Raw genomic sequence first — 16376 nt, forward strand, 5'->3', positions numbered from 1 at the left:
AGTCTACATGAGAGAAAACCTACCTGGAGTAGACAGGTGGTGGAAGAGTGGGTTTAAGTTATTGCAGTTGCATATGAAAACAGCAGAATTTTAAGTAAAATCTATGTTGTTTTAACACTGCTCATTTAAAATAAAATATTTTTCTAATTTGTTTGTGTTGCGTATGTTTCTCCTTTTGAATTTTAGTATTCCCTTTCCTCTCCAGTTACCTCATTATCTCACTACAGACTTTCTCCCATCTAAAGGTGCAGCTTTTCCTCTTAATTGCCTCATTTCTCCATTTCCTCTAATCTTTTATTGCTCGTTTCCCTCACTCTCACTATTCTATTTGTCCCTCTGTTGCAATCTTGCACCACCACTTCCCTTCTCTTCCATCCTTATCCAATTCCTCCTTTTTCTACCTTCCCCTACTCCTCTGTCACTCCACCATTCCCCTCTCCAATCATTCCTCCTCCCCCCTTTTGTTATTGCTCCATTTTGGTTCATTTTGTATTCTGATTCTTGTTTCTGCTATTAATGTTATTTTGTTATATTGTTTTATTGTATTTCCCGCCTGAGTTCTTTGTAAACCGGCATGATGTGTTTCACGAATGTCGGTAAATAAAAGTTAATAAATAAATAAATTCCATCTAGTCTCTTGTAGTCCATTCTTCCTGGTATCTTCTCAGACCCTTCCCTACCTGCTGTACAGACCTACCCGCTCTCTCCTCACAAATTCTGCCTCCTGCACACCCTCCACAGCATGCCGCCTCTGTGATGCTAAAGGGAACTTATGTTCTCGCTGTTGATAGAACAGTTAACATTAGCATTACCCAGTACACAAAGGCTCCATGATGGCAGGGGACAGTTGGTTGAAGAGACTGCAGTGTGACAGCCATGATGGAGATGGAAGAGACAGCTGCAAGGGGTTGGGGGGAGGAAGGCAGCAGTGTGTACCAATGAGTGAAAAAGAGTGGTGGTCCAGAGGGGGAAGAGCAAAGACAGAGACACTGTACGTGGGGCAAGGGGAAAGTGCAGGAGTTCTCACAATTTTTTTGTGGGCTTAATGAGTGCAGGCACCAGCTCTTGCTAGTGACCACATTGACAAATTTTTCCCTAAAATCCACAGTGAACTTTAGCATATTGTAGGCTCTATTTGTGAAATACTGGTCTAGCAGCCCAGTAGTGGCTGGGTGTGTGGGGGGGGGGGGGGGAGTGAAGAGTCTAAATTCCCAGGTTCCCAGGGAGACAATTATTAAGTGCAATAATTAGCATCAGCAAGGTCCTGATTTCCTGCAATTATGTAGGACAGGGCAAATTTTGCAGCAGCTGCTGCACCATCACATGAAACAAAGGGCTTTGCTTAAAAGTAAGGCAATTACCGAAGAGCAAATACAAAAAGTAGGAGCTGTGGCCAGATTTGATGGAAAATTCAGTTATAAGGCGTCACAAGGTATTGGAAGTGCTGCTATAGTTATACAAGAGGAGTCCAAGATGTTCTCTTCTACAGGGATTTCTCTACAACCTCCTTTGGCAGATGTCCAGTCTGAAGTCACTTTCTCAAATCTGCCACATTACAGTTTGCTGGTCACATCAAGTGTTTTCTGAAGAAGTCCTGGATCTTCTGCCAAGAGTTATCCTGTGCCAGGGAATGAGCTTTGGGTTCCCCTCCCCAGAGTGTGGGAAGGCCTACTAGAAAGTGTATGGAGGCAGAGCACAGTGGGAAGAAAGGAGGCTCGATGTAATGCCCTGCCCCTGGGTAACAAATTATCTCTGGTTTAACCTTCCCATGTTCTAGTAAAAGGTCAGAGGCAGTCCTGGCAAAAAACTCACTCTTCCAGTTTCTGTCATCCTCTCCAACAATGAAGAGGAATTGTCCCTCTGCCTTCCCCACCGGGATCAAGCTTTTGCGATTAGGTCCCTCCAAGGGGTTGTTCAAGACGTCCACAATGTCTACAATACCAGACTTGTTTATCTTGGCTCGTTTACTTTCAAAGCCTAATGGTGGAAGAGTCACATCTTTATAGTGAAGAAATGCAGCCACGTTAGCAATAGAGCCATTGATAGTGACAGAAGCTGTTATTCCTTTTAAGAAGGCAGCCATGGAAAGTACAAGATCACCTCCTTTGGAGTGTCCAAGGAGTCCAATTCCAGGACCCTTCACCTGAAGAAGAAATCAGAATAAAAAAAAAAAATACATGCACTGACAGGACATTTTTACTCTGTAACTTTAACCCAAAAAGGACATCTCATAGTCTCACCACTTCCTCTAAAGCATTTACGCCATATTTAAAAATATATCATCAGGGTTCAGCTGCATTTGCCATTGTGCAAAAGCAACCATCAGCATCTCTCAAGCTCTGAAAGATTTTCTGAAGCAGGATGCCCCGGGGCTAACCCAGTATCTCAGTGGCAGTGCTGGCGCTGTTATCAGTTCAGCTCTTTTGCTCTGGATCAGACAGGGATGCTGTGGAATCAGTCCTCACAGCCCTGGTTTGGGGGGGGGGGGGGGGAGGGGGGCAGGAGATCATCACTTTGCAATAGTGACACCTAGTGGCCAAATTAAGATCCCATAATTGCAGGGTTCCAGAAAGTGACCTGCAGCTGAAGACTCACTGCAATGTCTAGGTAGAGTGGGAAGGGATACAATATAGGGAAAATAATTCCAGGAAGCTGCAAATTAAAGCTCATGTGGCCATAGCTCAACTGTGGCCACTTTTGAGTGAAATGGAAGCTCAAAAGTAGCAGAAGGAAAACGGCCAGGCTAATGAAAACAGGAAAGGGATGTCTGCAGTGTGGATATCTCTTTAGTTCTGGTTTTGATCTTGGAGTCTCTTGGTGTCATTTAAATTGTTCGGTATTTATTTCAAAGTTCAAATCAGAATGAAAACCAGTATGAATTATATATACGCCTGAAAAGTTTGATACAGGTTTAAGGGGCACCTTCCCTGCATCAGTGGAAGATCTGCAACTCCTCCATCTATTTACTGGTTGAATGACTCGAGCAAGTCACTGCACAACTGTATTATTGTTACAAAGAGAAAGGATGGATCGGATATTCTTGAACTAGTACCTGGTATTTGTGTAGCGATCTAAAAGGATAAGAAGAGCTTATAATACGGAGCTTGAGAATCTTTGGATTTTATTTTCACCCCTTATAGAGACCCATGAGAAGACCCAAACACACTTGGCAAGTTGATTACACTGAAGGCATCAAGAGCATAAAGTGGGTCTCTCTACCATCCTTAAATGTGTTAGATTGTTAAATAGATGCACCCAGAAAATACATGGCTGGTGTTGTTGCAAATCTTTCTGATCAATGCAGTAAAAGCATGGCCATGTTACAATTATTTCATGTTTGAGCACAATTTTTCTTTGGCATTTGCACCCTTGTTTAAAATGTCTCATGATAAGGAACTTTTTTCCTTCCGCCTAACAGTCTCCTCTTGCTGAGTTCAACCAGAACCAGCCACTATAGGGGCTGCAGTGTCATAAGACTTCATTTGCCACTATCCAGGTACTCCTGTGCCTCCTAGTCTTAACCATCCCTTCTTTCCACCTAGCGTAACCATTAGTAGTGACAATCTATTAGTCAGGGCTAAAGACTGTAACCTACTCAGGAACCTGGTACACACGTGCCCCAAGTCTGAACACTAGGCTTCACCATTTCACAATAAATAGCTGGGACTATGAACACTGCCTCCAAAAAATATAACTACTAGGATGACTTCTGGGGGTGAGCAAACGTCTATGTAATGTTTGATTAAATAAATATTCTACCACAATGTAGGAATTATAAGGAGAAATTTATACTTATCTGCATTTCCTTTCCTTTATTCCTGCTACACCAGTCCACAACGAGTAGGTTTAGTGCCTCATCCAACTGATGAAGGCAGAGTTTTGTTTTGGGTTTTTTTTTAAAATGTGACATCACTTGGAGTACAGAGCATATTATGCCATATTTATCTGACAAAGCCTTCAACATGCACACTACTTTAAAGCATCAAAATCATCAAAAAATAAAAAAAAACATATAACTTTGTAATTTTACTAACATAGTAGCCAACGGAAAAGTTCCTTTTTTAAACTCATTTTAATTTTTTAATTATCTTCCCAGGTGGAGCTCTGGACTGGTGTAGCAGAAATAAAGGAAGTTTCTTCTTCCTTTTCTTTCTGCTACACTAGTCTAAATGATTGGGAAGTACTAAAGCCCAATTATTCTGTGTGGGGGGATATTAATCCCACTCTTAAAACGCTTGCCTCATGAGCAGCTTCTTTTTTGTGAGAACAACCACTCTGTAATGTTTAGTATAACAAAGTTAAGTTGACTATGCTGCTGCTTTACATATATGTTGGATTTATAGCACCTACCTCTGCCCAAGAAGAAAATTGAGCCGTTGTTGAATAGGCTCTGACTATATTAGGAGCCTATTTACACTTCAACAATTATGCTGAAGGTATTGTCTCCTTCAACCACCATGCTAAGGTTGCTTTAGACGTCACTTCACTTTTATATGCTCCTCCAAATAATCAAAAGAATTTTTTGGGACTTTTAAAAATAATTTTTGACTTTTAAATAACTTAAAAGAATGTGTCCAAAATCTAAATACTTTCATGCCTTGTTTTTCTCTTTACATTCCTCTTTCGTGAATGCTGGAAAAATAATGGATTGATTGAGATGAAAGGCTGAGAATCATTTTTTGGAAGGAAACAATTGCCCCAGGCTAATTGTTACTGATGTTTCTGTAAATTTTTTTTTTTTTTAATTTGCACTTTATTATGATTTTCAAAAAGTATACATAAATTATACTCTCAGGAAAAGAAAGGATGCATACAAAACATAAAGATAACATCAGGCGATTACAAACAAACGATATTATATGCTCTCCTAGGAAACATTGAGAGATGGAACCTGTTAAATCACAGGGGAGATTTTAAAGAAACAATTTAAAGCAACTGGCTTTAACGATTGATGGCTACCTCATAGTTATCGATTACCAACTTTATTGTGGGGTTATGGCCACCAATCTTGCATTCAAAAAAGATTTCAGCTGTTCAATAACCGTAAATGCAAAACTTTCACCCTTACCCTTAATTAGACATCTGCAAGGATATCTAAGTAAAAAAGTGTAGCCTAAGGCTACTACCTGAGGTCTCAGTTTTAGGAATTCCTGTCGCCTTAATTGGGTGGGTCTAGCAAAGTCAGGAAAAATCTTGACCAGTTGGCCAAAAAACATTGCTGAGAAATTTTGAAAGTATGCTTTCATTACATTGCTAACATCTTTCTCTATGACAAATGATACAAGTAGCGTACCTCTGCCTAATATCTCTAAAGCAGAACTTTCAATGTATTCAGTTAAATTTTCAAAAATAGCCAACTGTTCTCCCTCATTTTTCCTATCGATTTTAGTAAGGAAATAGGCCTTATTTATGATGGGCAATTTAGATTCTTCAAATTTCAATATTTCTAGGAAAAATCTTTTCAAAGTGCTTTGAACCTCTTCTCCTAAAGCACACGGGAAATTCAAGAATCTTAAGTTCAAATGTCTGTTGTAATTTTCCAGTGCTTCCAATCTCTTGGACTGGTATGCCAGATCTTTTATCATTTTAACATCAACCATTTGGACTTGTAAAGTTTTTTCCTCCACCACTTTCATCCTATTTCCAATATTTCTTATTTGATCCTCCGTTTCAAGCTTCAGGTTTTGCATTTCAATATCCATTTTATTGTATCTCGCGTCAGCTTCCTTAACAAATTGTCCAATACCGGCCATTAATTCCCACAACACATCCAATGTTACCGTGGGTGGTTTGGGAGGGATAATCAACTCGCCCCTTCCCTGTTCCCTCGGTAGTATGGGAGTCCTCCCGGTTGCAATCTCCGACAAACTCCTTGCCTCATCGCTCGGGTATACTGGAGATACTGATATCTCCCAATCTTCTTGACCCGGTTTTGTTGCTGTTCCCAGCAAACTCGATGAGAACCTCGGGCTAGGCGTCTCGGCTCCCTCTCGGCGTTCTCCCCCCGATGAGGGAGTGATGTCATCACGAGGCGCCTGTTGTCGGAGAGCCGCCTGCTGCCCAGGCGCCAGTGGGGGTCGGTAATCCGGGGGACTCAAGCTGACCTCCCCAGGCAGCGCCGAAGCTCCCTCCTCGGCAACCGCAGCGGGGATCTCGTTCCCCGTTCTCACCATCAATGCGGCCGTATATTCAGTGATGCGCTTCTGCAGGTCAGGCTGCGGCGGGTCGGTAGGAAAGACCCGCATTTTGCCTTTTCTTTTTGCAGGCATCTTTTTTGAGGAAACAACTTTTCAGGAGCGTTTTACTGAGCGTCCGCTCTCGCCGCCACCTTGGTTCCGTCTTCGTTTCTGTAAATTTTAAGAATGAATCCTTGCAGGATAAGGCCTGAAATCCAAAAAATATATTTTGCTGAAGAAATTGAGACTAGAAAAAAGCTGTCTTTAATGCAAGATCTTTAACTGAAGACTATTATATTGGTTCAAAAAGTTCTGCAAATAGTGCTGTTAAAACTAAATTTAGATTCCATTGAGGAACCACAGTCCTGTTGGACTTATCCATTTTATTCCTCTCAAAAACCATGCAACATCAGGATGAGATGCCACAGAGATACCTTTTATTCTTCCTCTGTAACAGGAAATTGCTGTCTTAACCTTTAAAGAATTGAATAGTAGACCTCTTATCCCTTTTGTAAAATTATTAATCCATTCGTGCATCAAGATGAATTTCACATTTCTTTATAGTGTACCTCAAAAGTATGACACACTCAAATATAAGCCGACAAGATTATATTCTTTCTTGCTTTTAATAAAATTATCACGGAGGCCTAAAGGCTTAATTAATCTTGACCTATCCAAAGTCATGCTGTAAAGTGTAAGATATTGTGAAAATGACTCTTCCAATAATACTGGACCTTGAAATAGAAATCCTCGGACTCCTAAAAACTTTAAGGCCTAATTTTCAAAGACCTACGTGCGCCAATACAGGGAGATACGCAGGTGGCCAGGACGTGCACATGCCGTGCGGATTTTCAAACACACCCAGCCACGTGCAGAACAACAGGTTTATGAAAAAGGGGCGGACCTGGACAGCGCCATTAGGCACTGTCCTGCTGAAGCATGTGCCGGGAGCCAACCAGCCCGCGCATCCTGCTGCTGTCTCCGAAAACAAGTTGTAAAACAAAAAAATGTAGGGTAGTTAGCAAGGTTTTAGGGGTCGGGGTTAGTAGGGAAAAAGGGAGGCAGGTTAGGTAGGGGGTTTAGGAATTCCCTCCCAGTCTGCTTCTTTATTGGAGCGGACTGGGAGGGAACTGGGGAAAAGGCCTATTCCGTCACCGCGCATATCTACTAAATTCCCTCCACACTTGTGCGCGTAATTTAAAACTGTGCATGCAGGGTAGATTTTATAACATGCGCGCGTCAATGAGCGCATGTCATAAAATCGCCACGTCCATGTGCAAGCTGTGTCCCTGTGGCTGATCTATTGTTAAGGCTAAAAGTAGATCCACTCACCATGGTCTTCTTGGCCAATACGGTGCTAATACTCTCTCTTTTTTCCTTAAAATACATCCTATTGGACAAGAGCTCTGGAAGTGATCGCTAGCGGGAACGACGCCAAGCAAACGCCATCCCCGCAGATCGAGGAAATATCGCTGACCCCTGGGGTGCCTAAAACGCCTTCCCCTCCTGGAAATGAGTCTGCTGACCACCTGCTCATGAAGGAGGGGCACCGAGCTGATGCGATGGCGGGGCCTATGGAGTGCGTAGGCACCGAGGAGCCAGGGTCCATCTTGGGTGCTGCAGGAGGAGTGAGCCCCGATGGAAATGTTGCAGAGGGGGCCATTCTTATTCCTGTAAGTAGATCTTCGTCACCGATAGCACAGCTTGAGGGCGGAATAAGAAGCGGAGGTGGTGCAGATTGGATGGCAACACTCCCCAATATGGGTTTTGTTAAACCCCCAGTAATAACGTTTGAAGTATTCTGGCAGGCTATTAAGTCCCTAGAGTCCTCTATTTCCAACCTCACAAACGTTTTTTTGGATGCAAATACTAAGTTTATGGCCAATGTGAATTCTCTCTCTCAGCTTGGGTCCAAGCTAGAAGTTTTGGAATCATGATTTACCGATGTGGAGCAAGTTCAATCGACTTTGGTTCAATCTGACTTAATTACAACTAAGAGGCTGGAAAATATTGAAGATATCTTAAGGAGCTGTAATCTCCGAGTAGTAAATTTTCCCATTATAAAATCCCTGCTTATTATTGATCTGTTTAAAAGTTATCTATCTCAGGTTTTGAAAATGCCTGAATCTACTATGCCGGTGATTACTAAAATATATTTCCTCCCTAAATCTGAGGGATTAGCACTGAATGACCCTTCAGAAGAGGCCTCATTAAATTTAACTCAAATATTGGAACAGTCGCATGAGATGGCAGTTTCTAGGCGAGGAACTTTACTGGTTTCATTAGCATTTCTCGCTGATCGGAATACTATTCTTTGATTCTTCTTTTGTAACCGAGAATCTATGTTCTACGGACAGAAACTGTGGATTTTCCAGATGTGACAAGGCAAACAACTCCGGAGGAAAATATTTTCTATCAACACGTGAAGAGGTTACTTCTAAAGGGGCTTGTTTTCTATTACAATAACCATGTAAGTGTAATATTAAGTTGGGGAATGTTAAATATCTTTTTTTTGAGCCTTCACAATTACGGGTCTTTCTAGACACGCACACCTAATATGCTCTGAACGTTTAGGCAATATAATGAATATTGGGGTGTTTTCTTACTCTCCTCACCTTTTTCTTTTTACATATTTCAATGTATATTGCTGTTTATAAGGCTCCCCCCCCTGCCTTTTTCCTTATTTGGCACAGATAATAATCGTATATATTTTTTCCTGGATACTTTTTTGTGAGATGTTTATTTGTAAGAAAATTGTAGATGCCTATTTCCTTGATATTATCATTAAGATGTAATTATGGATATCTTATTGTAAATGCATATTGAAAATAAATTGAAAAAAAAAAAATACCCCTCGCAAGTCTGCACATTTTTTCAGTTGCGCCTATTTTGGTGCGGGTTTTTCCTGAGGCTTTCTGCATTGGGGCTTTTATGCAGATATTGGTGCGGGTGTTTGGTCTTATGCACTTTTTTTGTGCATATCTAATTTGCATGCTGTCCACTTATGACATCCAATGGGGGTGGATGCTTTTGACAAGCGTTCTAAAAAAAAAAAAAAGTATGTACAGAAAATCTGCACCAATTTCAGAATGAATATTATTACATCGGCCCCAAAGTCAGGTGCAATAGGCTAAGAAGCTTTTCATAGAGCAATATTTTTTTTTTTTAAGTACAAATCAATGCTAAAGCCTTCCCAAAATGAAGACAGAATACTGGCATAATATGTTCTAGCCTACTGAAGTCACATAAAAAAAAGAATAATCTCTGCCTCTCTCAGCTAGATGAGAGACTAAACCCAATTGTTCTGGACTGTTTAGCAGAAAGAAAAGGAAAAGGTATTATAGTATGGAATTATATCATGATATTTTTCTTTTGTGCACATTTCGTTTTGACTTTTATTTATTTGAATTGGACATTCTGTAGCCATGTGCTCGTGCCACCATTAGACACCTGAGTTATGCAGAGACAGCAAAACTGCATAACTCATTAGACACCTGAGTTATGCAGAGACACCTGAGTTATGCAGAGACAGCAAATGTTGCTCACCCCTAACAGGTATTCTCCGTAGACAGCAGGACAAATCAGCCACTCAAGTGGGGGTTATGTCATCCAACCGCAGCAAGATAGCTAGCTCGCTCAGAAAGACCAAGAAGGTGTTTGTGAACATGCATGAACCTTACTGCACTGCCTCTGTCACACAAGTTTCCTCAGACTCTGAAACAAACTGACCTTCAATTCAAAAGGGGAGGAAGAAGGGATTGTGTAGTTGATTTGTCCTGCCGTCTGTGGAGAACACGTTATAAGTGAACAATTTTGCTTTCTCCAAAGACAAGCAGGACAAGAATCAGTCTCGCAAGGGATGGGGGGACTCCCAAGCTGATGTTTACAGGAAAATAATTTAATGCTTTTACTTAAGAGGGGAACATGCAACCCATGTAATACCAGAGAGAAGAGCAGAAGGAATCAAATAAGCTGTTTAAAACTGCCTGTCTTGACAAGAAGCATTTTCTAGGCAGTAATAAGCAGTAAAGATATGAATGGAGGACCCACTGGCAGCTTTGCATATATTGTCTATAAAAGCAGAGCAAAGATGTGCTAAGGAAGCTATTTTAGCCCCCGACTTGATGGGCTTTTACTTTCCCTTGGAGGATTATAATAGTAGAACATACAATCCTCTATCCAAATTGAAAGTGTTCTCTGTGTAATTGAAGAATCCTGATTAACTGTGCTGAAAACAATGTTCTCTCAACCTAGCTTGATGTTACCCAGGTTGAAAGTCCATCAAGCTAGGTTGAGAGAACATTGTACAAATCTCATCTTTGTTTGAGTTTCCTCATTCCGAAGGTCAACAAATCTTCACAAGAGTAACTGTGCTGTTCGTACTTCTCACTCTGAATGCCAAAGTAGCCCCTAACGCCTACACTACTACCTACACCTCACCTCGAGTTACTAGGTGGGCCTCATATAGAGGTATAAATACCTAACTACCAGAAGGGCCTTATAGCTAGGTTCGTTCTCTCTTTCTCTCTCTCTCTCTCTCTCTCTCTCTCTCTCTCTCTCTCCCTTCCCCCCCACCCCCAAGTGGGTCACCACAAAGTGTAATAAAGTTATCACACTCTGCAGTAATACCTATGTAAAATGCTAAGATAGCATACTTTGCAATAAATAGGCTATTACCATAAAACACACCCCTCTTCATATGCAATAGTTTGATGAATCTAGGCCAAAGATTTAAATATCCTGTTCCTCCCTATTTATTGATACAGAACATGGCTATCCAGTTGTCTGTCTGGATTAAAACCACCTTCTTCTTCTTCTGCCAGGGACTGAATACCTTGATAGCATTAAGTATGGCTTTCAATTTTGCACGGTTGGTTTTAAGTACTTTTTCTTTTGTAAACCAGGTTCCTTGAGAACCTAGATGGTTAAAATGAACTACCAAACTTTGTCTGGAAGCATCTGCAGTTATTGTTTCCTGAAACTTGAGGTAGGTGAAAGAACTGACCTCTAAATACGTTGGAAGGGTTTAACCACCATGTGAAAGAATGGATGAGAGAGATGGATATTTACATACTGTGAGACGGTGGTTGGAGATGCTGATTCCACTGGAATTTTACATGTCTTTGAGCTGGTCTTATGGCAAGGTGTGCAAAAGAAAATGATATGAACTGTTGCTGCCATGTGACCCAACATCTGCATAAAATAGGCCATAACTCTTCTTCGTTTGCAGTTTGTTAGGATTTTGTTCATCCAAATTTGTTCTGTGTAGAGGGCAAAAAAGCTTTCCCATGTGTTGTACCGAGATGGGATCCTATAAAATCTATCACATGACAGAGTTATGTTAAATTTTGGCAAATTGCTGATGAATCCTAGGGACTGATTCTCATCATATGCAGAGTGGAAGAACGAGCTTGTAAAAGGTACTGTTTCTGTCACAAAAAAGCAATAGTTATAAATACCTGCAGGATCTTGTACATCATTGTCGCTTCCTAAAGGAGTTCCCCACCCAATGAAGCAACCATTTACTTTCAAATTCCCAATACCCACCCCAAATAAGAATGCCACAGAGTGTACCCTCCGCCAAAGAGAGGATTTTTTCTCTGTCCAGGAGAGCGCATTTGCCAGGAGATCCTATCCCTCAAAACTGCTGTTGTGAGTGGGTTTCTCCTCCAGGCTCAGAGCTGACAAAACAAAAAAAAATTTAAAAAAGGAAAAAAAAAGAAATTGTACTAAAACGTCTTGTGTGCACTTCATAAGAATCATCAAAAACTGGTATAACAGCTTTAATACAACAGTCTTTTCACCCATTTGTAAGAGGAATAAATTGCATGTCCTAGGAAAGAGACAGGTATTCTGCCAATCAGTAAATGTCAAAGTTCTTGCCTACGATGTGAAAAGAGCAGATACAAGCTGGCCACTTAACCATAGCCAGTTCAAAAATATTGTTCAATCAGATCAGTGAAAGACAAGTCTATCAGCAAGGTTTGCTGCCCAGAATGAAATGACCAGCAAAAGGCACAGATGAAAACAAAAAGTAAATCTAAAAGAAATAAAAATAAAAGCAAAGACCACAAGAGGCCCAGATGCACCAGTAAGCCATCAGCTGTTACTCTGCCCAGCCCTGTATTTATAGTGCTTACTGATCATAAGTTTATTTATTTATTTAAAATTATTTATATATCGTTTAGCAATAAAAAATTGGACAAAACAGTTTACAATAAATTAAAAGACAAAACAAATGAAAAACGAGTAAGAAAATTACATACATAAAATTATATAAAATAAAATAGACAAACATTATAAGATAATGTTAAAAACTAATTAAAATCAAAGGAAGGGAGAAAAGAAATGAGAGTAATAAAGTAAAATAAAATGGTGGAAACGACCGTGTATAATGGAGTTAAGTGAGGTTTGTGTGGGAGATGGCAAAAGCTTTTGAGAATAGGTATGTTTTTAGTGATTTCTTGAATTCTTTGGAATTTGAGATTTGACGAAGAGGAGTCGGTAAGGAGTTCCATAGTAGTGGACCTGCTACTGAAAAAGCTTTTTTCCTGGTGATATCTAAGCGAGCTAGACGTATTGAAGGGATATCTAGTAGATTTTAAATGTCTAGATGGTTTGTAGATCCGGAGAATGGAACAGAGCCAAATTGAGAATGGATTATGTAATAGTGAGTGCACAATAGACAATATTTTATAGAGGATTCTAAATTTGATGGGTAACCAATGTAGAGAGCATAGTGTTGAGGTGATATGACTTTTGACAGGTGAACCTAGTAAGATAAGGGCAGCAGAATTTTTTATAAGCTGTAAAGATTGGATTGCAGAGTCAGGAAGTCCCAAGTAAAGCCCGTTACAGTAGTCCAATCCTGAGAAGATTAAGGATTGGAGGACAGAATGGAAATCACGAAAAAATAAAAGCGGACGTAGGCGTTTGAGTAGATGCAGTTTAAAGAAAGAGGTTTTGACTGTTAAAGAAATGTGCTGTGACATAGACAAATCTGAGTTTAGTAAGACTCCCAGATTTTGAGCTTTAGTGAGAATTGGTATGGAAGTGCCATTTAAGAGAATACCGTATGTGCAGGGGGACCATTTGAAAGGTTAGCGATCGAACTTAGAAATATTATTTCAGTTTTGTTGGGGTTTAGTTTTAGATGGCTGTGAGATAACCATCTGTCAATTGTATTTATATATTGAACTACGGTAGAAGGGGTCTCAGACCAAGACGATTTGTAAGGTACAAAAAACTGTATGTCGTCAGCGTACACTTTAAATTGAACATTCACAGCAGAAAGTATTGACACAATGGGATTCGGTAAATGTTGAAGAGGATTGGAGAGAGCGAAGATCCTTGAGGAACTGAACGGGCTGTGTAAGGAGCTGAGGAATGTGGACCAATGTTATCCTGATTGGTTTAGTACTATTGAATTTATTCCTATGGAAAGAAGACTGGACAAGAGAATTTGGTGATCTAAAGTGTCAAAGGCAGCCGAGATATCTAAGAATACCAGTATGAAATCTGTGTTTGAATCAAAACCACGTAGATAAGTGTCAAATGAAGACAGAAGTTGTGTCTCAGTTGAATGTCCTTTTTGAAAGCCATGTTGACAGGGGTATAAATGTCATGTTCTAAGAGAAATTCGTTTAACTGATGTAAAACGATTGATTCAATGAGTTTGGCTAGAGAGGTGATAGAGGCTACTGGCCGAAAGTTACTGAAGTCCATGAAATTTTGAGACTTGTTTTTTTAGTATAGGAAGAACAGATGTTTGTTTTAAGACATCAGGAAAAATTCCAGACTGTAATGATTGATTAATTAACTTGCAGAGGTGATCACAGGCTACTTCTCAGAATGATTTAAATAGGGATCCTGGACAAGGACAAGTTCATTATTTCACCTGAATATTTTTGTTGCATATTCTTTAATGAATTTACACTCATCATCAGGTGAATTAGACCTTCCCATCGTCCTACACTCTTAATATAAACTGAGTAAACTGAGTACAGTCTTGTTAAACAAGACTGTGTCTCTGCTATTTTTTGCACAAGTTATACAGACCCAATTCTCTATACTTGCTTCACCCATTTTTGTTTATCCAGATTATGTTTTTATCTTCACCCATTTTTTGTTTATCCAGATTATTTTTTGTTTATCCAGATTATGCACAAGTTATACAGACCCAATTCTCTATACTTGCTTCACCCATTTTTTGTTTATCCAGATTATGTTTTTCCAGATTATTTCTACCCTGTTCAGTGTTTTTTATCCAGGTTATCTCCACCCTGTTAATTGTAAAACAAGACTGTGTCTCTGTTATTTTTGCTGGTTGTAATGTAAACCAAAGTGATAATTAATCCTGTTAACTGAACCTCGGTATATAAAAATGTATAAATAAATAAATAAATACACCATAGCATAAGAAAGGCTCGTCTGTTGAAGTTGCCGCTTCACTTCTGCTTAGTTTTGGTGCCGTTGCTGTACCAGCTGGGAAAAATCTTGAAATATGAAGATTTTTTTTCTCTCCTTGTTGACATGTGGCTTATCACAAAAATGATGTAATTGAAGGATGAATGTTCAAGGCCTTCCATTCTTATTGGGCTGCAGGGTCAAGGCCTAATGGATGTGGTCAATTTTTAATCTCTTACTCCCCATCTCAAGGCCCAGCAACTCAGGCAGCCATTTTGATATGAATCCAATGGGAACTTGGCCCACCACCAGATAGGACTACGATGCATAATTTCTTTGGCTGTGATCTTCCAAATCATCTAATTTTTCATCAAATACTTTAGATTTCGTTTCCAAAATTTCTATCTTGCTGCCATAGCTGGTCAATGAATTCTTCAAGTCGTTAACTCTCAGGTCTAAATTATTTATTTTCTCTTCCTGCTCTTTAATGGAAGAGACTACCTGAGCAGCCTTCGAGACAATGATTTCAAGTTTGGAGTCAATACTTTGAGTTATTTTCACTGAAAATTGATCTAAGTACCTTTTTATTAAATCTGTCAATGAGTTAGATGTACTCCTCTTCTCTTTCCAAGGACTCTTTGCTCTGTCCAGGTGTGCCCTTTTCAGAATTATATTTCCTAGGCACTCAGGGTTTTGTTTGGGGTTTTTTTTGCTGCTTTGTCCACCCACATTATAGTTATGGACTGCTTCAGAAGTTCTTCAGCCATTATTATAATAGTCAGCAGGCCAAAAATAGCAAAGAAAAAAAAATATAATTGAATTATGGCCAAGTAAGAACAAGGATACTGTGTTGCTACTCCTTTCAGTGCATCACATGGTCTCCAGGTTATTTCTTGTTGCAGAAGTGCCTATTTTACTGCACCATCTCCAATAATCAGTGTTCACATCAGAAAAAAGTTTAGAGAAAAAGATAGGGGTATGAGATGTTCTGTGCAGCAGCTTGACCATAAGCTCATTCCACCTACTACAAATAGATACATGACAGGCAGATGTCCATACACTCTTCTAAGCCTTGAAGTCCAGGATCATGCCTAGATCTTCATTGCAGACATCTATCAAAGGCTATGTGGTATCTTTCCCATATTTACCAGTAAGACTACCCCAGAAAAGAGCTGCAATACCTACAAAACGCATCCAAGTCTTCCACCTCGTTCAAGGCCCTTAATGGCTTAGACAAGTCAAATCAGCCTCCCAGAGCCCATCGTAATTACAAATAACAAGCACGAGAGCCTAGACTTAATTCATAGTCCTGAGATAGCATTTGAAATGTTTGAAATCCAATGCCCTCCCCCAAAGCTGGGCAATAAAAACAAGACCCCTGTCTCTCCTTTTCTTAAAAGTAGATGAAAAGGTAAATTCCGATATGACAGAGTTCTCATACATAGGAGCAATTGAAGACAAAGCTTCTTGCTCATTACCTATGAACTTAGTGACTTGTCGCCATATCTGTAGGGTATGTGCAAGAATAGGGCTGGATCTACTTATCCTAAAACAATGGGGAGAATCTGGAAACAAGTATCCTCTTCTGCTTGTTCTCTTTCCAAGAAACAGAGTTACTGAACCATACCTTTAAGCATACGAATCTAGCCGCCCAATAATAAATTTGAAGATTAGGCATAGCCGTTCCTCCTTGCTTTTTAGCCAACCAAAGCTGGCTTAGTTTTATTCTGGCAGGCCAATTCTGCCAAAATAAACCTAATAAACTATGCAGATCAGCAAATACACTGGCTGGGA

At 39.9% G+C, this 16376-nt stretch overlaps 1 protein-coding gene across 3 annotated transcripts in view; it reads right to left on the minus strand.

Moving 5' to 3' along the window:
• Positions 1–598: 598 nt before the first annotated feature.
• LOC115090047 (acyl-coenzyme A thioesterase 1-like) overlaps positions 599–16376 on the minus strand; it is a 28441-nt gene continuing 12663 nt past the window's right edge. For all 3 annotated transcript variants that reach the window (XM_029598642.1, XM_029598640.1, XM_029598641.1), the window contains exon 3: positions 599–2143. In XM_029598642.1, coding sequence (XP_029454502.1) covers positions 1568–2143 — 576 coding nt within the window. In that variant the 3' untranslated portion in view covers positions 599–1567. The remainder of the gene's footprint in view (positions 2144–16376) is intronic.

Source organism: Rhinatrema bivittatum, chromosome 4 (assembly GCF_901001135.1).
Source record: "Rhinatrema bivittatum chromosome 4, aRhiBiv1.1, whole genome shotgun sequence".
NCBI lineage: Eukaryota > Metazoa > Chordata > Amphibia > Gymnophiona > Rhinatrematidae > Rhinatrema > Rhinatrema bivittatum.